This window comes from Triplophysa dalaica, chromosome 4, assembly GCF_015846415.1.
Source record: "Triplophysa dalaica isolate WHDGS20190420 chromosome 4, ASM1584641v1, whole genome shotgun sequence".
NCBI classification, from domain to species: Eukaryota; Metazoa; Chordata; class Actinopteri; order Cypriniformes; family Nemacheilidae; genus Triplophysa; species Triplophysa dalaica.
In genome coordinates, this window is record NC_079545.1 from 24,430,245 (window position 1) to 24,452,269 (window position 22,025).

At 41.5% G+C, this 22,025-nt stretch overlaps 1 protein-coding gene across 2 annotated transcripts in view; it reads left to right on the forward strand.

Annotated features, from left to right (window-relative positions):
* cfap299 (cilia and flagella associated protein 299) overlaps positions 1 to 22,025 on the forward strand; it is a 68,192-nt gene that overhangs the window by 40,069 nt on the left and 6,098 nt on the right. For both annotated transcript variants that reach the window (XM_056744932.1, XM_056744931.1), the window contains exon 4: positions 21,617 to 21,759. In XM_056744932.1, coding sequence (XP_056600910.1) covers positions 21,617 to 21,759 — 143 coding nt within the window. The remainder of the gene's footprint in view (positions 1 to 21,616; positions 21,760 to 22,025) is intronic.

Consider the following 22,025-nt stretch of genomic DNA (forward strand, 5'->3'; position numbering starts at 1 on the left):
TGGAAGGGTGCAAAAAAATTGGGCTTTAAAGTTGTCCGTCAGAGGCGCTGTAGCCGTCCATTGCAAAGAGAAACCAGGTTTGTTTCAACGTTCTCGATTGGCTAACCGCTGTTAAGATGTTGTGGAGAATAGATTAAACCGGAAGCAGAAATTCTAAGCTTACATAGATTCCAAACTTGCGTGGGTAATTCCCAAAGAGAGGGCAGCAGTGATTCTGTTATAATATATTTACAGTAGAAATTTTACTAAATATCTTCATGGAACATGATCTTTACTTAATATCCCGATGACCCATACAATGTAATGTTGGCGATTGCTGCAAATATACCCGTGCGACTCATGGTTTTGTTGTAATTGCTGGAGAAGCCTGTCCACTCTCATTGGTCCTTTGTGCTAGAAGCTTATAATAACTTATGGCTGGGGTATTTAATTCCAAAAAATCTGATCTATTTTTCTTCCCTGCGTACATTTTTTTTTTTTAAATAAATAAATGTTAATAAATTGAGCCCAACTAGATATGCATGTATTAAAAGTTAACAGTTTAATGACCTTTAAACATTGCTACCAATCAAAATGTGTGTTAGTTTATCCATAATATTTGAACTTTTTACACGGTCCCTTATCCCAATCGCACTTTAGCAAATCCTATAGTGCACAGTAAGTATGAGGTAATTGACAACCTGCTACTGTATGTACTGCACTGTCGTATGGGTTAGAGGACATGTTTATATGTAGTGTATAACCTCAGGTAGCAATCTTCTAAGGAACAAAAGACATGAAATGTGTTTAAAAACGTGTAAATACCTCTACCACCCACAATTCTTAAGCAGGACTGTGTTCATGTCATGCACCAATAAAAATTACAGTATTTGTTTCCAAATTTGAGTAAACAGAGGAACAAATGAATAGCTTTCCAGCTTATTTGACTGTTTGGTATTTAGTCCTGTAGTCCAGAAATTGCCACAGTCTCATCTGTCCCCATGCCTTTTTCCCCGTTGGACTACACCTCCCACGATTCTCTACGCTCTATCTGCTGTCTCTCGTCTACAATCACGCTGACCTGCCAGCGATCCCCCATCATCAAGACTCATCTATTTATAGTCACCGTGGTTTCATGTTCTTTGTCGAGTCTCAAATGTGTTTGGATGTTGTTATTAAAAGTGGTTTTGGTCCATACCTACCTTTGTCTATGTTTCCGTGGGTGATCCTGTTACAGTAATATTTTGTTGCTGAGGTATTTGACATTGTTTGAGAATGTGTTGAGGATACATTGAAAATCTTCCTCATCATGCATCAGAAAAACTGCTTTGGGGTCTCATGGTCAAATTTGAGGGAGGGTCTTACTAGATTTCCAGGCCAATGCAAACAGTGTCATGTTTTTACACCTATTTCCCCAGAGAATGCGAAAAAAGCGCTGCAAGACTTTAATCAGAATCTTTAAACAGCCGAGCCTTTGATAACAGCCCACGGGTGCATTTATCTAAAGGGTGTAATGGCTTATGTCATCCTCTTTGATCCTACTTTTGGAACATTATGTTGGAGTGGTGCTGAAGATAACAACAGCAGTCCTTTATTGTGCTACAAACTGGCTCAAAATATTCCTGAAAGAGAAAGAAGTCAATCCTTGAGATCTCATTCAAGTGGTGTGAGATTTTTTTTGGAGATTTTTTTGTGCATTTTTCAACCTCTTGACCCTCCTGCCTAAAGACGTGCAGGGATACAGTAAAGTCCTGCAAAGTGGTTGGGCCATAATATTTGTCTTGGAGAGGCTTATAGCGATGAGGCCAACAACAGCAAAAGGTCTCTTGACAGGTGTCATGGATGAGAGTTCTTAGAATAACACATTGCAGAGTTTTGCACCAGAGTAGCAAGGGGGAAACTTGAGAGTTTACAATGCAAAACAGCTAAAATCCTGCTTACTTTGACATAAATTACAACATAAGGATCATTTATCATGAGTGAAATGTATCGCAAATATTTAACCTTGCAAAACCTTTTAACTTTTAAAACTGTTTTAATAGCATAATCTACTAAAATAACCTTGGAAATCTGGGGGACACATGACTTTTTGTCCTAATTTGAAGCCAAGTGTACAGCAGCTCTTTAAAATTCTTTGTGTGTTTGATCTTGCTCAAACCGCCACGAAATACTAAACAACATCATTTAGATGTTTACAGAGTTGGTTGTGTTGCACATAATAGAAAACAAGGTTAGCAACTGTAAGTTATTACAGTAGAGAAAAAAAGTAAATTTTAAGGTTTCAAATCCACATCTGGCCAATGTCAAAGGATGTGACATGGCGATGTACGATAGTATATTGATGACGCGTCGGTGTCTCATAATTATTCATGAGACTGTGTTTTCTTTTCCAACGAGAAGACATTTCTCCTAATTATTCATGACAGCGCCTGGTGTTTTTCTATCTGACCCTTCAGAGAGAGGCGTTCATGGCACATGATAATAAAAAGCAGAGCACTTACCAGGATTTGCAAAAATACATATTCCAATAATTTGTTGGTACCCTTACAGCTCATTGAAATAATGCTTCAGTCCTCCTGAAGAGTGATGAAATTAAAAGCTATTGTATCATGTATACTTACATGCCTTTGGTATGGTAAACTGAACTCAAAGGTGAAGGTACGTCAGTTTCTTATTGCACCGTCCGTCATTTTTTGAGCAATATGTCAAAATGAATTTTAGCAAATTTCAGTCTGAAAAACATAAAGCCAGACTGGAATTTGCTAAAATTCATATAGACAATCTACAATCCTTCTGGGAGAATGTCCATTGGACAGATGATTCAAAACTGGAGCTTTTTGGAAAGTCACATCAGATCTTGCCAATAGTTCAAGATGATCTGTAAATAATGACTTTGTATTTTGGTCCATTTTACACTGAACTATTCCCCTAAACACATAAAATGTGAATATTGTTCACCATGAAAGATTCCTGCTGTTTTAACACATGGGAGGAGATAATTAGAGCGCTACTTTTATTGGACAGGACAGGGGTTAGCAGCAACTTCCTGTTTAGCACATGATCGGCACATGGAAGCTTGTGATATTTACATTGGAGAAGTTCACAATCCTCTGGAGGGGTGCGTGCTGAAGCCGAAACAGAGGATTTTTTCTTTTTGCTTTGTTGTGTACAGCTGCTACTTATTCAGATTACTCCAGGGCTGAATCAAGTCAGATTGAAAAAACAATGAGATTGCAAGCGGCAATTCATTTTAATTGGCTTTAAAACAATTGAATTACAGTTGTTAGAAGGTTACAGTTTTTTAATGCAGTCAACCTATAAGGCTTTAAGAAACCATTATGAAGCATATGAACAGAATCAATACTAAAGTGTTATCATCAGTGTTGTGTGTAACTAGTTACTAATTAATTAGTTACGGTCATTTAACTAAGTAAGGGATTATTCATATTTTTTCTGTAATTTAATTACAGTTACTTCTGATGTAATGGAACTAAATACTTTGTGATATATTCAATAGTGGAAATTACATCAAAATTAAATGTTTAACTTTAAAATGTATACTTTAATGTATCCATCTAGCATTTGTATAATTTGGCCAGTTAATAAGAATAATTAATGTAGTTATTTATGATTTATTTTAATGAATTAAGAGCTGTTATATGTCTATCCTAGAATCAGTTAACTAATCAAGGTTGATGTAAGCTATAGAAAGTAATTAGTAATAAGTAATTAAATGCTTTTCGGAGTGAGTAATTTGTACAGTTATCTATTACACTATTGAATATGTAATCAGTAACTAATACTTAATTACTTTTTTGGAGTAATTTACCCAGCACTGGTCATCATACTGAAGCTAGTGACATAAAAGGTAGCTTATACATTTCTTTAAACTAAATACATCAGGTTAAAACTATGGAGTTCTGGCAAGTCCCCGAAGCACAATGTGTACATCTTGTCTAAATGTTACAAAAACAAATCAATATATATTTGTTTTTAAAATCAGTCAACAGGGGGAAATCCTTATATACATCCTGACAAATTTCATATGATCAGTTAATGAAAAAAATAAATTGACTCTTTAAATTGATTGAGTAATGTTTTTTAAACAAACAAAATATTGTTTTGTTTAATTTATAAATGTATTGATATGTTGACATTTTGACAATGCATTAACTGTTAACAAACTGAACCTTGTAAAATGTTAAAGTGTGATTCAGTAGGCCTAATCCTCTTCTCTCTATATGAAGTGTGTTGAAATTTTGTTACAAATATTCTAAATATACACACTGCAAACAGTGCAGAATTCAGGAAATATGTTTAAAATATGTATAAAATATTCAGCTGAGTTGAAGCATAGTTTGTCTTTTCAGGGGATGGTGGTGGTAAAACTCTGCTGTGGTTTTGGTTGTTGAGGTTTAGCCTGGTTTAGGAGGACCTATCACTAATAAAGATATTCATGCATTATATCTTCAATATCTTTGAACTACAGTCAGCTCATTTTCCGCCAGATGGCTCACTGTCACTATTAAAGTATTTATTTATGTTGAAACTAAGGGATTTTCCTGTAGCTCAGTGGTTAGAGCATGGCACTAGCAATGCTAAAGTCATGGGTTCAATCCCAGGGTATTTCACATACTCAGATATAATATATACTATAATGCAATGTAATACGCTTTGGATAAAAGTGTCTGCCAAATGTGCAAATGAGAAACAAGCCAAGTGGAATGAAGTAATGGATTCAGTCTTAAATATAGGGCAAAATTTGTCTTCCTTCTTAAGCCTATCATGCTTTTCAAAGGTCTAATCATAACCTTGTCTCGCTCCTGTTTATTTTGGTCTTCCTAACCTTTAATTACAAAGCTAAGAATCAATCTGTAACAAGTCTTTCATTTGTTAAATTGTTTTTGACCACTGAAATTATTATCTGTATTTAGCCTCCAATAAAACGTTACCACATTAGCAAGCACTTATGCAGACAAATACATTAAATTTTATTTTATGCGAGTCACTTGCGGATGGTTTAAAAGTTAGATTATAGATCATTGATCATATTACTGTCTCCGTATTATAGAGAAGATTGTATGTTGTTGCAAAAATAATTATCTATAGCCTCTTTTTTTTTCTTTTGGACTTTACCTGCCTCATACTTGTTTAAATAAAAAAAATTGTAATATCTCAAAAATGGTTATCACATGTTTTGTTTTGTTTTTTTTATTAAAAAAGCGTTTTCAGTTTTATATCAAATGTAAAGCCTAAATACACTGTTAGTTGTTTTGGAATAAAAGCGTCTGTCAAGTTAATGACTAACTCCGAACAAACATTAACACATTTATGAAGTGACAAATGTGTAGCTATTACTACTTGTTTTCATAGCTGTGGGGTAGGCAGCATGTCCATTGTGTATATATTTGTTCTTTACGAAAGCTTATCTGTTTTGCTCTTTCACTGATATGAAAGCACACACAAGTTTTATGCAGTAGCACTATAAGACTACTGTTAAATACATGCAAACAAGTCTTTCAGAGCATGTGTTTGAACAGCGTGTTTGTGTGCATATTGTGCCACACAAGTAGATATGGCCATTAGTCATCAAGAGCCGCCCTGCCAGCGTTCACACTGTCATGCCACTTGCTCTGTCACACCAAGTAAATATAAATAGCTCCCGTAACCACATGCAGTCCAGTGATAGTAACCCTATGCTTAACTGAATGCGTTTAAGCTTTATGACAGACCATAAAGGCCTTTACAGACGGGCAGCAAACACACAAGAAAATCTAATTTTAGAGTGTGATATAGTCATGCTTTCTAAATGCTTTTTCTACATTCATTCCCAAGCACTTTCAACAGATATTTATTTTCTTTCCCTGCCACAGCAGTTGGTACAGTCAGCTTTTTTGAGGGTGATTTGTTAACTTTATTTTGAAATACAAATTACGTTATTTACGGGAAAAATTATACAGGGTAACAGGAACCACTTCACTTGGACATCAACAAGTCTTAAAACTTCCACTGAGAAGTTGAAGTTTCTAAGACTTTACTGACAAATCGGAAATTCAAAAAACAAACGTTGTCTGTTTGACAAAGTAGAGTTGTACAAAGCAGTAAAAACATCCTTGAGGTAACATTACGTTCATGTCGGGATAAACCGTTGGATTTGGAGTTTAAGTAAAACAATTGGAATCTATAATGAGCTCAGAAATTCAGAAAGATTTTCCATTTTGTGTATGGTGAGGAATGGAAAGGGGGCTGCAGAAACCTTACAAAGAAAGTAGCATCTTATAGTTTCAGAAGAATGGCAATTAGAAATTTATGTGATTTCATGTGAGGTGTGAGATCAGTTTATTTGAGGATTTCACAGGAATTTTAAGAACCAAAGGCTAACAGGAATAGAACAGAGAATAAGTAAGTAGTTTTGGACAATAATCTGTTTAAAGGGACAGTTCAACCAAAATTGAAGATTATGTCATCATTAACTCTCCCTAAGATTGTTTCAAACCTGTATACATTTCTGTTCTGCTGAACTCAGAGAAAGATATTAGGAAGAATGTCAGTAACTTAAAATATCTCTTCCCTCATTTACTTCTAAAGTAAGGGAAAATGGGGGATGAGATCTCTGATGACAGAATTTTCATTTTTTGGGTGAACTGTTCCTTTAAATAAATTGCTAATAAACAAGGTAATGGGAACAAAATAGGGATCAGTTTACACCGGGTAAGCGCGACTCTTAATCAGAGAAGCGCTACAGAGGCCACCTCCTACCCGTGGGGAGGAATATGGTGGATATAGGTATGGTCTCGTCCTTGGAGGAGAACGCATGGAACGTGCGGACTGAGTAGTTAACCGCGAGGTGGAGGCCCACCTGGGGAAGCTCATGGGTTACCAGGAGTGGGAACCATTCTCATGAGGATACATCAGACGGAACAGCCCACGGAGGGGGTGTTACAGACGTCCGGTAGCACTAGGTCCGGTTAGAGCTATCTGTGATAGCTCACATGGTATCCCGGCCTAAGGGGGAAGGCTGCTCTGCCCAGCCAGCCCCCAGGGGGTGCTTGTTTGGTGATGGATGGAATGCCTATTCTTAACCAGTGTCTGGGTAAGAAGGGAGGCTGGTGAGGTACCAGTTTCTTAGCGATGTGTTCGGGTAAGAAGAAAAGGTAAATAGCACACTGACCCAACCTGTTAGAGGGTGGAAAGGTGCTTTCGCAGGCATACGCCCCCCCGGATGCCAGTCCTACATGTCGCCACGCAGGACGTGGGCTGACACCGGGTTTACGCGAAGGTTGTTAACCCTTGCGAAGGTGTTTGGGCATAGCCCAACCCGCAGCTCTACAGATGTCTGCTAGAGAGGCGCTTCTGCCAGTGTCCAGGAGGTGGCTAAACTCCGTGTGGAGTGAGCCCTCACTGCCAATGGGCATGGGAGATTCTGAGATCGGGATGCCGTCGTAACGGCGTCCACGACCCAGTGCGCCAGCCTCTGTTTGGAGACAGCCTTCCCCTTCTGCTGTCCTCCAACAGACACGGAGCTGGTCAGAGCTTCAGAGCTCTGCGTGTGGTCCAGTACGTACTGGACACAACACTAATCGGGTTGGGTCTTCCTCCCCTATGGGGAGCGCCTGCAAGTTCACCACTTGGCCCCGGAGGGAGTAATGGGAACTTCTTGGGCACGCATCCGGGCCTGGGTCTCAAGATAACGTGAGAGTTTCCAGGGCCGAGTTTAAGGCAATCCAGGGACACGGAGGATGCTCGGTGGTCCCCTACCCTCTTGAAGGAAGTGAGCGCCGTCAGGAGGGCCGTCTTACTCTATGAGGAAGATCGGAACCTCCGAGGGGCTCTTTGGGGGGCCCTGAGGCTCCCCAGGACCACTTAGGGTCCCAAGAGGGTATGGAGCGGAGATGAGGCGGATTCCGCCCTCTCGCTGATTAGGAACCTGGTGACCAGGTCGTGTTGCCCTAGAAACTTTCCACCGACTGAGTCGTGATGAGTGGCAATAGCGACTACATACACTTTCAGTGTGGAAGGGAGATGTTAGTCTCCAGTCTCGTGAGGAGGGGAACACAATCCTGATCAAGCACCTCAGTGGGTCTTTCTCGTTGAGAGAGACACCAGGACGAGAAGAGGCACCGTCTAGAGGCGTGTAACCGCCTAGTAGATGGGGCCCTAGCCTGGGTGATGGTCTCAGCCGTATAGGGGGAGTAGCCATCTTAGGATCTTCTCGTCCCGTCTAGAGACCAGACATGGGTGTTCCAGAGGTCTGATCTGGGATGCCAGAACGTGTCCTTCCCCTGAGAGAGCAGGTCCTCTGTCAGGGGAATGGTTCAGGGGGAGTCGCTGTCCAGAGCATCGGCTCTGAGGCCAAGTGCGGTTAGACCGGTGTGGTGTAACCAATAACACTTGGTGCTCCTGCTCCCTGACCTTGCACAGAGTCTGTACAAGAAGGCTCCTGGGGGGGGGAAGGTGTGCTTCCGCCCATCCCGCGGTCAGCTGTGCGCAAGGATATCCGTGCCGAGGGCAGGGACTATCAAGCGGGCAAATGGTGGTGTTACGGGAGGTGAACAGGTTTTACCTGGGCCTACCCGAACAGCCTCCAAATGAGCTGGACTGCACAGGGGTGGAGTCGCCACTCTCCACGAGGCATGAACTGGCGAGAAAGCACGTCGGCTGTCTAGTTCAGTTTGCCCGGGGTGTGTGGCCTGCAGGGAACGAGTCACCTGTTGACTCCACCGGAGGAGGCGTCGAGCAAGTTGTGTTTAGCTGCTGTGTGCGAACGCCACCCTGACGATCTGTATTCGCTACAGCTATAGTGCTGTCCTCGGAACAGCACGTGCATGTCTCGCACGAGAGGCCGTAGCCTGCTCAGTGCAAGTAGCATAGCCCACAACTCTTGGCAATTGATATGCCAGCGCAGGCGGGGGTTCGTCCAACACCCCACCTGCGTGCCCGTTGCACACTACACCGCACCCCTGCAGGGAGACTTCAGTCGTCACCACGACCTGCCTCATAACCTGCTCAAAGGGACCTGAGTCCGTCGAAAAAGTCATAAAGACTAGGGGTTATGGTGCGTCGGCAGCAGGGCGGCATCACCATGCGCCTGCTGCCGGTGTGCCACGCTCTCCTCGGAACTCGACTCTGAAACCAGTGTTGGAGCGGTGTCATGTGCATCAACTCGAGGGGTATTAACCCGCGAGGACGCCATGTGTCCCAGGAGCCTCTGAATTGTTTCAGGGGGACCGCTGTCTGCCTAAAATGTTCATTTCAGACAGTTCAACACTGGTTGGGCACAACTGCGGACAGGTGTGCCGACATGGTGACAGAGCTGAGTTCCATACCGAGAAAGAGGATGCTCTGCACTGGGGAGAGCTTGCCCCTCTCTTGGTTGACCTGGAGTCCCAATCGACCTAGGTGCCGGAGCACCAGGTCCCTTTGTGTACATAACAGATCTCGCGAGTGTGCCAAGATAGGCCAGTCGCTGAGATAGTTTAGTACCCGCTCGCCTTCCTCCTCTCAGGGAGAAAGGGCGGTCAGGGACAGACCGAAAGGGAGGACTCTGTACTGATATGCCCGCCTCTCGCACGCGAACCGTGGGAACGGCCGGTGTCGAGGAGGATCGAGACATGAAAGTAAGCGTCCTTCAGGTCGATTGCCACTAACCAATCCTGACACCTCATAGATGTCAGGACGCGCCTCTGTGTGAGCACCCTGAATGGCAGCTTGTGAAGGTGCTCTGTTCAGGGTACGCAGCCTTTGGGGGCAACCCGCCGTCTTTCTTGGGAACGATGAAGTGCGGGTGGTGACCCACTGAACATCTTGGTTTTGAGGGACGAACTCGATGCCTGTTTTGCCAGAAGGGTGGTGACCTCTACCCGAAGTACGGAGGCGTCCCTGCCTCTGACAGAGGGAGAGATGATGCCCCGAAACTTGGGTGAGTCTCTGGCGAACTGGATCGAGTAACCAAGACGGACCGCCCTCATTAGCCAGCGAGACAGTGTGGGCAGCTCTCGAGCTCCCAGGGACTGTGACAGGGTGACCAAGGGGACGGTCTGCTTCATCATTCCCACGGGGGGTGGTTCGTCGGCTGGCGGAGCTAACCATGTCGCGGGGAGTCCCCGGAGTGAAGGTTTTTGCTCCGCCTGCTTACCTGCCTGGCGGGACAACGGCACGCACTGTCGGTTTGAGAGTGGTGACGGCTGTCATATGTGTACGACCTCACGCCTCGCCAGGGTGTGAGGTCGGTTCGCCGAGCACAGTCCAGTGGAGTGTGCGATCGGCTGCAAGTAAACCCGGGGAGAACAGAAAACTCAGTGAGTAAGTGGGCGCCAAGCCCTAACAAGGGCCCGGCTTTGGTGACGAGGCAGGAGTCGTCCCGTACCGACCGATCAGAGCCGTGGCTGTGAAGGTTCGGGCCCGATGTTGTTCTCCCTGCGGTCTTCCCGTCAGTGTCCCTTCTCGCGAGGAGGTTGCTGACGGGGTGGAGGTTTCCCCCTCGACCTCTGCTTCCGGGGTGCCGCCTGTGGGGGCACAGGAACCGGAGCCGATGTCGAAAGGGTCCTGGGTTGCAGGGAAGCAGACGTCACGTGAGATCTCGGAGGCCTGTAGGCGGCCGAGTCGCGGCGTGAAAAAAATGTGGTTAATTGCCACTGTCTGCTTCGCCGTCAAAAAACTGCTGAGCGCAGTCCTCGACGGTGTTACCAACAACCCACCCTGCGAGATGAGTGCATCAAGAAAGCGGACTTCCTTGCTGTCACTCTTCTGCACAAGGTATAGCCGGGGGTGTCTCTCCTGGACCACTACCGTGGACATCGTCCGACCCAGGGCCCGTGCCGCCGCCTTAGTCGCCCGTAGAGCGCTGTCAGCGGTGGCATGGAGATCCTGCATTATACCCGGGTCGGCCTTACCCTCGTGGAGCCCTCTCAACGCCCTGGCCTGGCGGACCTGCAGGATGGCCAAGGCATAGAGAGAGGAGGCAGCCTGGCCCGCAACATCGCAAGCTTTCGACACCAGTGATGCCGAAGTCTTACGTGCTTTGGACGGTAGGAGTGGTCGATCCCCCCCCAGGTGGTAGCCGTCCGCGGCACAGGTGCACCGCAGGCGGACGTTCCACCCGGGGGATCTCGACGCAGTCCTTGGCTGCCTCACCATCGAGGGAAGTAAGGGAGCCGGAGCTGGTTTCACTGGAACGGTCCGTGAGTGGAGCGTTCCAAGTTTTACACAGCTCCTCATGCACCTCCGGGAAAAACATGGCACCCGGGGTGGGCGCGGTTTGCACCGCGCACCGACCTCGGGAACCACGTATCCCCGGGTTAGCACGGATGACATCACTTCTGCTTCCTCCTGAACTCGACCGCTGGGGGTGGAGTTTGGATTCGGCAGAGTCGGATGCCAGTCTCCCTCCGATGCTGCGAGCGACATCTCATCTACGTCACACATCGTTTCCGAGTGTGTGCGTGAGGATCCGGACGGTATGCCACCGCCGGTTGGGGAACGTTCAGAAGAGCGAATCGGGGTGCGATCGGCCCGTGAGCACTTGGCTGGCGGGTTTACGTTCGCAGAGTTCCCCGTATCACTAACGCTGCTAACGTGGGTGGTCATCAGGGCCGTAGCCACAGATGTCACAGCCCGGGTAGCAGACGAAATGGTGGCTGGTTCCCGTAGGAAGACAGCCACCCGTGACCGCAACTTCTGAATGACAATCTGCCCGCAGTGCAGGCAGATGTGTCAACGAACGCTGCTTCAGTGTGCTGGACGCCCAGACACCTAATGCAGCGATCGTGTCCATCCCCCTCCTCGATGAGGGTGCCGCACCCAAGAGAACAGCGGGACATGCCGCGCTGGAGAATGCTCAGTCAGTCCTGAAAAGGACTTTTAGAAAAAATCTCTAACACCTCCAGAACCGCCGAGACGCCCAGGGGAAGGTCGCTGCAGGAAGGGACGATCCGCTGTAACACGTCATAGCACCAGCGTGTAGTTGTAGAGGATTGAATCCTGAGTTGTACTCATGAGCGATGGCTCTGAAGAACAAAAGGTAAGTGAATGCTGCACGCCGGCCTCCTTTTATACCGGATTTCCGGGGGCGGAGCCCGGCATGCAAATTGCATTCGCCAAATTTCATTGGCCTTTTCTATAGTAGTCAGAGTTGATTGGTTCTCAAGGGCGAACCCCATCTGTCGTTCTCGACACAACGTCGAGAGACCGACAGAAAGGGAACTAGATTTTTTCCTGTTTACTGTTGACATTTGTATGGAATTGCCTAAATTTGTTTAATCACTTTGAAGTTCTCAAGGGAAGTGATGGTAATAAAGAGACAAGAGGTGACATATTTTATTACAGACATGTTTTGTTTTGTTTAGTTTTTTTCTCTTATCAGATCTTTATGCCTTATCCTGACGTTTTGACATAACAGGTAATGGTCCTTGACATAAGAGGAGTATATGTTATTTTTTCCACAACTTGTTAAGATCAGAGAGATATAAACATTTTAGAGAGGAAATTACACATTACACTCCACCCAGCGCTTTGAAGTCATGCATCATTTGTTTTTTAAATATTTTTTTTCTTTCACTCTTTTTTCTATCTATCTGTTTAATTATATATGGCTTATATCCCTGCATGAAAAATGATTTTCCTGAAGATTTCCATACACTCTCCCTCTGGACATAGTCTGCGACCACCATAATCACACAGGGTTTACACCATGCCATAGCTTGTAATAATCTTTGTTCACAGCCAAATTACTTGACCACTCTGAATACAGTCCAGGCATTCCCCAAATGAATCCCTCAGGCCCAAATGGGCAGATGAAAAGCATTCCTTAACCTTCAACAGTACAGTAAATATCACAACACCCAACCCCATTTCATCACTATTGTGTCATTTACGGTCAAGAACATCAAAGACGAGTGTACCCATGTTGGGTAAACTTGCGTCTGGGTTTTCAAACCAGCTCCACGACCACAAAAATGGCACTTGGCGAATGAGGGCAGACAGTTATGCACGATTAAGCAAGACGGTAATTAAGTTAAAAAACTTACCTATAATGTATTTTTAAGGGTTGCATTATAATTCAAATAATATTATTTAAGCCATCCACATGAATTGACACTCTGTTCATCAAAATACATTCAAAAATGCTAATGAAGTATAAGAGAATGTTTTTTTTAAAGCTATTACTTTCCTTTCTTGACCTTTTTCCCTTAAACTTATAGTTAAAGCCAAGTATCTCGTAGAATCTACACAAATGCTCCAGTGGGTGTTCTCCAGCAGCCTGTTAAAATGTGGGAATTAGAGGACTATGTTAAACCCTTTACACAGAGCTGTAGCGAAAGGCTGAAACGAAGCATTTTCCAAGAAAAAGAATGAGAAATAATTGCTTCTCTAGGGTTTTTGTGTGAGCTCTAACAGAGACAGAGCAAGACAACACCCTGCTCCCCTTCATTGTTATTTCTCCTTTCTCTTCCTCTCCTAGAATAAAATCGGCCTGAACCTGTGCAGGCTTTTTTAACACCTCTCGTGGCATTTCGCAATCGCATTTATCAGAGAACTGTCTTGAGCTGAGATATGAGATCTTACCTGACATAATGGCAGTTTTCTTTTTCAGACTGTTTTCTGATGAACCAGAAGAATGTTTGAGCGACTTAAATTCTTCTGATAGTCTATCAGTCTGTCCCTCTCCTTAGTGTTTACTATTGTGACCAACAACAACATGCAAAACCACCAGGATTCAGCCAATGCACTTAGATAAGCCTTCAGCATCATTCCATCGGAGTCGAGAATACTTTTTCAATTGTCTGCAGGGCAGCAGAGAAGACCAGCCAGACGACAGAATTCTAGATTCACAAAGCAAGAATGTTATCACGGTGCATTTGAGACTGGCCCTCCTAATTACAGGAGGATAAGTTTGGTTGGGCCAGAGGCACTGTGTAATTACTATGATTGCGATGCCTTAAACCTTAGTTTATCCTGGCCGGCAGTTTCTTTTGAAGAATGAAGCCCAGGAAAGACACACTGTGAAGTATATTAAATGTGTGGCTTGTATTGTTAAAGACGACATGCTGAGCAAGTTATGAAATTTAATGACCATTGACCGGTGGTGATTGACGGTTGCCCCCATAAAGACACTGAGCCTTGTAATCTACATTATTATGTAGCAGTGTTTGATAAATTACTTACACAGTGAGACGTGCATCTTGGATATGTTGCAGATTCACATGAATCTTTAAAATATATAGAGAGAGTGTTGCTGAATGCTGATCTCATGACAATTAACTGTCAGTTTCAGCAAATGGTATATTCAGGTGTCTGGATGTTATAGCATTTGTGACCTGGGACCACAAAATCAGTCACGAGTCGCACGGGTATATTTGTATCAATAGCTACCTTGTGTGGGTCGAAATTATCGCTTTTTCTTTTATGCCAAAAATCTTTAGGATATTAAACAAAGATGATGTTGCATGAATATATTTTTTACGGTAAATATATCAAGACTTTATATTTGTGCGGGGATGCAGTAAAATTGTAAACAAAAATTGCCTGAAACGCCTACAAACTTCACTCGCCGCTGCCCGCTCTTTAGGAATTACACACTTAAGTTTGGTATCGGTTAGAATCTCTTCTTTTGGGTTCATCCGTTCTCCTCAAGATCATTACAGCAGTAAGCCAATAGAGAGCATTACAACAAACTTGTTCCTACTTAGCAACGCCATGCTACGGCGCCGCTGATGGACAACTTTAAAGGCAATTTTCTCAAGATTTAGATCTTTTGGCACCCCCTGATTCAAGATTTTCAAATAGTTGTATCTCGACCAAACATCGTCCCATCCTAACAAACCAGACATCAATGGTAAGCTTTTTTATTCAGCTGATACATAAATCTCAACTTCGAAAAATTGACCCATGGTCACATTTCACTGGCTACTATTATTTAACAAATAGCCATTCTCCGTTAATCTCCCTCTCTATCATGTATAAATAAACAGATTCAATTTACAAATTAAATACTGAACTAAGGGGCAAATAATAATGTTTTTTTACATTGTTTTTCCCTGCTTTTGATTTAACACATTTTTGTAAACAACAGGAAGGGGGTGCATTCCAAAACGTGGTTGTTTGTGGCCGACTGAAGGTTAATTTTTACACAAAATTTCCTGCTACATAGGCGGGGGACAGATGGCCACTGTATGTGGTTTTAACCCTAAAACATTGCGATTTACTAACCTGACTCATTTATCATTCCACTCCATTCATAGAAATCTTGAGGTCAGTTGCATCCGACTTTCCATGAGTTGTTTGATCCAAAAGTAGTGGAAACCTTGTAATATGGTACTAGGTTAAAACCATAGTTACTGCTATGCAGATGTCCAAGACATAAGATGTATACTGATCTTCAACCTCAGCTACGGTTTAACAGAAATGTTATCTGTTAACTCCAACAAGCAAAACATTGAAATACTTGGTAGCTTAGAATTAAGCGTTATCCTCTAAAAACTGAAGAGGGAGGTAATAATTCAAGAAAATCTTGATAAAAGCCACTTGATAAATCCCAGCGCAACAGCTGGACACACACACCTGAACTAGCAATGACACGTTATGCGTAATTTTCCATTTTGGAAGAATAAATATGGAGAACGTTTCTTCCCATGAAAGCAATATTCTCTACAGTCACATCTGATTAATCAAGAAAAAAAAATATCCCTTGTTATTTATTCTTTTATAAATTACCTATAAATTGTTAAATGGCTACCTCAAGTCTTACTGTATATTTATATTAGGTATGTGTAGAAGAGTGATTGGTTATTTGCTAGTTAAGTAAACTATTGAAAGTTTGGTTCATGAAATCCAGTTTTTAAACATTCTGGTTTTGCCATGTAGTGCATAGATAAGCATTCCATTGTCAGTGTTAGAGGTTTAGCATTATTGCATGTGGTCAGTCACCTCTGAATCACCTCTACTTTGCTTTGCTTCATGCGCTTTTGCCGGTGGTGGCCTTCAGTAACAAAGACAGGCTTTACAAACAATATTGTTTTCTTATAGCCAAAAGAGAATTCTACATAATTGTGCAAAAATATTTCAGGTTCACACAAGAAAGCTGTCAGATTCTGGCAGATTTTCAGTACCTTTCCAGAGCAGGCTGTGTGGCATTTGACGGCAAGATCGGGGAACTTTCGAAATTTAATGCACAAAGCAAATTGAAAAATTTAATGTAGGCCTATACTTTCTTCAAAATCAAAGATCAGGAACAGCACAAATATAAAATGCTACTATTGCACTGAATCGTGTGATTATGTGTTTAATTTTACAAACTTGATTTTATCGCACACTTTAAAATTAGGTTGCAACAATCCTCAAGAATTGTGTTGGAGCTTGTTTTAATTTATTTAAATTTACAAGAAACAAGAACTATTTTCCCATTGTGTGACAATGTGCACATGGCCTTCCTCTCAAAAAATTCCTCTCGATTAAAACTTCCCAACAAGTGTAAGAAGAATGAAATGTTATGCACTAGGAAAACTTAATTGTCTGATCAAATTGATGTGCACCTTATCAATAAATGTAAGATTTTTGAAAGGTTTCCCACAGATTCACAAATATGGAAGTCTCTTAAGTCCCTGAGGGCCATACAGCTTTGCACATGTTTCAGATAAACTTAAATTTTCCCAGAAGTGACTTATAAGCCAAAAGAATGTGGAAAAGGTTGCAGAAGTAGCACTGCAGGGGAAAGCTGTATGTGTGTAGTCACAATGGTGTAGAAAATCTCAAAAGAGACTTAAACTCAAGTGATTTGTGTACTGCCACTTTTGTTGACCCCAAGTGCTCAGTTTTTGAAGCTGTAATTCTCAACATAATGTAGCTGTGGTCTTAATTTAGGACACCTTTCCTTTCGCAGTGGATACGCTGCTTTACAGACCCCTGAACTTCCCAGTGCAATGAATTTTACTCAGTTTATAACATTGTCCAGCTGTTACACAGCCACGCGCATCCTGCAAAATATGTTTGTTTTGGCATATTATTATTTGAGGTGAAAGACAGCCGCTGAAAAAATAAGATACCATCATAATATACAGGTATGTGTTTAGGTAAAATTATCATATTTGTTTCATTCTGTGAACTAACAACATTTCTCCCAAATTTCAAATTAAAATATTTATTTGCAGAAAAGGAAAAGTGGAGAAACAGGTCAAAATAATAGAAAAGATCCTCTGTATTTTTTCAGACCTCAGATACTGCAAATAAAACAAGTTCATATTTCATTTTAAGCAATAAAACAGTAATATTTGTATATGTGTTTAGGAAAAGTAGAACAAAAATGTATGTGATTCTTGCATTGTCACCCTGCTGATGGATGACATTATGTCACTCCTGAGGCAGACACTGGACTTGAATGGCAAAAAATACATCTAGAAATGCTGATTAAATGAAATGTGTTTAAAAAATATCTGAGGCTGTGAAATCAAATGAATCATTGGATTTGTTTAAATATTGTGATAGATTGTTGTAATGTGTCATCTTGTAACCAGGTGTGTTGTATTGTATACTGGTGCAATCTATACATTGTATACACACGGTATAGAACTTTTGACATTTTGTTCCTCCCCAAATTGTCAATTGCTGTATCAAAAACAATCCTTCTTGAGACATTTTCCAAATGAAAATGATAACGGAATAGAATTTTGCTCTTTATAACACTCAGAATCACTGGGTCTATATTTACTAAAGTGATTTGGTTTCGTAGAGCAGATTCTTAAAGCAACAGATCGCCCATAAATAAAAATCATCTCATAATTTACTCAGTATATCCGAAGATTCACTTAATACAAGTTTAAGCGACCTGTTTAGTCCAAGACAATCTTTCTACTTAGCTTTTTGAGCGCTTCACTTCCTGCAGTCTTGGCACGGCGTTCACAGTTGTCAAGCCCCCATCTCCAAGACCCTCAAATTGGAACACCAGCTCACTTCTGAGTGTTTGGTGGATGGCTCAGAGGACACCTGCTCGAGCTCTGTTTATTTTCTTGCACAAACAGCCAAGGACTATGTTTATGATTGGAAAAGCCGAGCACATGAGTAAACATTTGCTTAAATCCCATCTCCCTTATAAACAGTCTTATTTGTACATTTCCTGCTTTTCAATTTTTTAGGCATTTTTGAAGTATATTCTTTTTTTTCTCTCAACCACATAGCTCGACACAACTCTATTTCTGTCTTTCCCAAAACTCCTGTCATAGTTCCACCACCACCTGCTTTGAATTTGCTCTCCCACGGTAACAGGTCTTGATTACTTTCTTTTCTTTCTTTGTCTCAAATTATTCTCGTGAATATATTTCAAACTATTTTTAAAAGTCATGTGATCTTTCAGAGCTCAGAAATTCTCAAGTAAATCCAGATTTGAATGTCCAGCTGCCAAAGCGAGCAACCAGCCTTGCTGTATGGTTAAGTCGTACATTTTTGTTCCGTGTGCCAGGACATCTGTCTTTTGACACACCCTGTGATTATGAGAACAGGGAAGCAGCATCTTTTGATTATTTTTAATCGGATTGCATGTATTTTCACAGAAACTCAACTCTGTCAAAAACATTAGAAACATTTTTACGTTTTGTCTGCCAGATTTGATTCATTTGCTGTAGGGAGCCTGCGGTTGTGTCAGTGTTGAGATAATGGCCACAGACTGCGAGGGTTTAAACACACATCACACATACATTTTTACATGTGTTCTTTTATCCAAAGACGTTTTCAGAAAGAATCTAGGCATCATCCCTATAGACAAATGTTTTATCATCCTTATTATTATTAACCTATTTGTCATTATATGAACTAAATTAAAATGTATTATATGAACTATAACTAATTATAAAACCAAGTGCATTTGTTTAAAAGAGATTGCATTACATTTATATAACTAAATAGCCAACCAAGTGAATTCATTTGGTTAATATATAAGATTTTAAAATAAATCAGTTAAAATATCACAAAAAAACATGATATTTTTATTTGTGAAACATGTCCATAGTTAATGTGATAAACTGCACCAGTGTGTGCTCTGCTAGGACACCTGTTTGAGGGCAACTGACTACAAACCTTAAAGAAAAGTCGTTCTAGATATGAAAGAAAAGCAATTTGGAGGTAGAGCTTTTTATATGTAAGCTACTTTCTTACTAAAAAAGGGGAAAAAGATGTGCGTCATGGTGCCAGTCCAAAGACTGTTTGAAGTTCTGTGACCCTGAAGAACACTTTCAGGCCTCTTAGTTAGTGAGTTTTCTAAAGGCCAAATAGAGATCTGGACAATCCCAACAGAAGCAGAACACCTCAGCACATCTGGACTCACCACCGCATCTATTACACAAGCCTCACCATATGAAGTCACTTCCAAGTCAAATAAGCAACCCCCTATCTCACCTCCCCCCTCAAGGAACACCTAAAGAGGGACAAGGGTAAGCTTGCCAAAAAAAAGGACTCCGACCTCATGCATTCCTCTCATCCAGGTCATGTTTTCATTACCCCGACAAATTTACACAGTTGTTAGTGATGGCCTGGGATTCCTCCTAAAGCACGGCCCACCAATAATAAACAGAGGCCAGCTGACACCCTTAGACACCTGCAAGGCTCCCTGACAGTGCAGGATTGTTCCCATGGAGGCCAGAGAGGCCCTGCTTTCCTCTGAAAGTGTTATCCATCTGAGAGAATGCCACTGTAACGCCCCGACGCACACGTTGGACCCATGAAATACATGTGTCGATGGTGAATCCTACCAGAGGAAACGCCCTCGTCAGCCATGCAGACCTGTGCCATTCAGACATTTATTACTTTACATTCATGTACTTGTTCAATTGTGTTCTGCAATAAGTCAAGTCTTTTGACACTGCCTGTCTTAACTTTTCAGATGATATGGTTTTATCTTTTGGATGATTTTGAACTGATTTTGGTTTTTAAAATGAACATACAAACAGATGGAGAATCAGATTATTACTTTTATTAAGTCTTTGTGCATTATATATTTTTGATAATAAATGTTTTGGGGGCACACACAAATTGAACTTGACTGCATTCATCACAATAAACTATTTCACTCTTTTACTGTGCTAAGGATTGCAAAATTATTTAATTTATTTCAGTTGATAAATACCCAGAGCTGGATATAGGGGGAATGTGGGGGTATTGGTGGAGTCCATGGATTTGCAACTTTTCCCATGATATAACCTTCAAGTGCCATGAACCTGCATCTGTAGAAAACATATCATATGTCCCCAACTAAAGTCCCCCAAGTGAATCTTGACCATTTCAAGCACTGTCCATAACTAGAAACAAATATAATTTGGTCTTATACGGCAAATAACAGTAAAATATTTACTCATATTTTAATAATTTTTTCATTAAAAATTAATTTTTATTAATATTTAAGGTTTTGAAACAGTTAAAATTTGTTAATTAAAAGTTTATTTAGACATTATACGTGAAGGTTTTTTACAGTAATTACTTACTTTAGACAGGGCTAAAAGAGTTTTTTGTTAAAACAGAACTCCGTTTTAAAACTCACCTTTTATCATGTTTTTATTATTTGATCATTTTTTATTGTGTTAGTTAGCTGTATTTCTTATCAATTAATCAAAACAACTGCAAATTGATTGATTTAATTGGAATACACAATAAAAAACATGATTATGGAATTTTTTTCTTTTAAAAATGGAGTTATCTGTTATATTCCATCATCATCTTTCAATAATTGTACATTTATCTAAAATTGCTGTACATTTTTTAATGGTTTTTGAACAAAATATATACCGTATTTGTGGAAAGCAGTCCATAAATAATGTTTGCTCTTGAGGCTGGTACGACAACAGAAGAGGAAGCCCGGCAGCAACAGGGGAAACTTCTTGAGAGGACAACACCTGTTCTGTGAAACTACGGGAAGCTGCTGGAAACAGACATCACTTCCACAGACTTCTTTTTTAACACTTTGCCTGCCGACTTATGAGGGCGTGTGGAAAGCTTTCCAGCGTGGTATGAGTGTGGGATAGAGGGTTTTGATTCTTCTTCTGCAATCGAAAGATGATCTGCTTTTCTCAACCCATTGTGATTTCTGGCCCTCGATTGATGATTTCTTTTCATGGTTGACGAAGGGGCCTCAAAAGCCAGAGATAAGGTAGCTGGATCAGCCCCTGGCCAGCTGTGAACCTGATAGCATCTGTTTAAAGCATCTAAAGTCTGCAGTGCCAGTTATCTCACTTTTATCCTGCACATGTAAGAAAAAATCCACAGATGGCCAGTGATCTTACAGAAAGACAAATGTGACATCAGTGACTATGTTATCAAAAGAGGAAGATTCCGCAAAGTATGACTTTGCCTCTTTCCGTCACTTAGAAGTAAACAGACGAGCCAAAACAAAAGTCCTCTTCACAGCAGATGTTGTTGGAAATCATACTTTTATCATTACCATGCAGACAAAACAACTGCTTGACTTGTGAAAATGACTTGTGAATTCTAACAATTCTTCCACAATCTGAACTACAATCTGATTCATGTCACATACTTTTTTAACAGCGCATTTGCAACCAAAACCTCATATTTTACCTACTCTAATGATTTATATCGCTTCTGTGTGTAGTTTTTGCAGGTATCATATTAATACAGTTTATCCCCTTGTGTTTTCTTTCAGTCCATCATTTTCATAAGGGACAGAAATTCTCATGGACATGAAATATCTGGCTACATAGACTACTCCCACCGACTAAAAACCGAAGACTTTGAACCATATTTTAGCGGAAAGAAAAGACTTTTGCCAAGACCAACTGACTTGAGGTAAGCCTACTTATGAGATGCAACATGATTTCGTGATCTGAACTACTTAAAAGTCAGATTTGCTTATATTAATATGCATTCAAGCAGTAAAAACATTGAAAAAGAAGCAGAAAAAAGCTGACTTTGAAAAGACACCGAAAAGATCTATGAAAAAGTGTGCCTGAAATGATGATGAGAATAAAACCGACTTCTCATAATATAGGAAGAGCAGACCGGTCAGCTTTCTGCTCTGGCCAACACATTAAATAATAATGTGAATCTACATT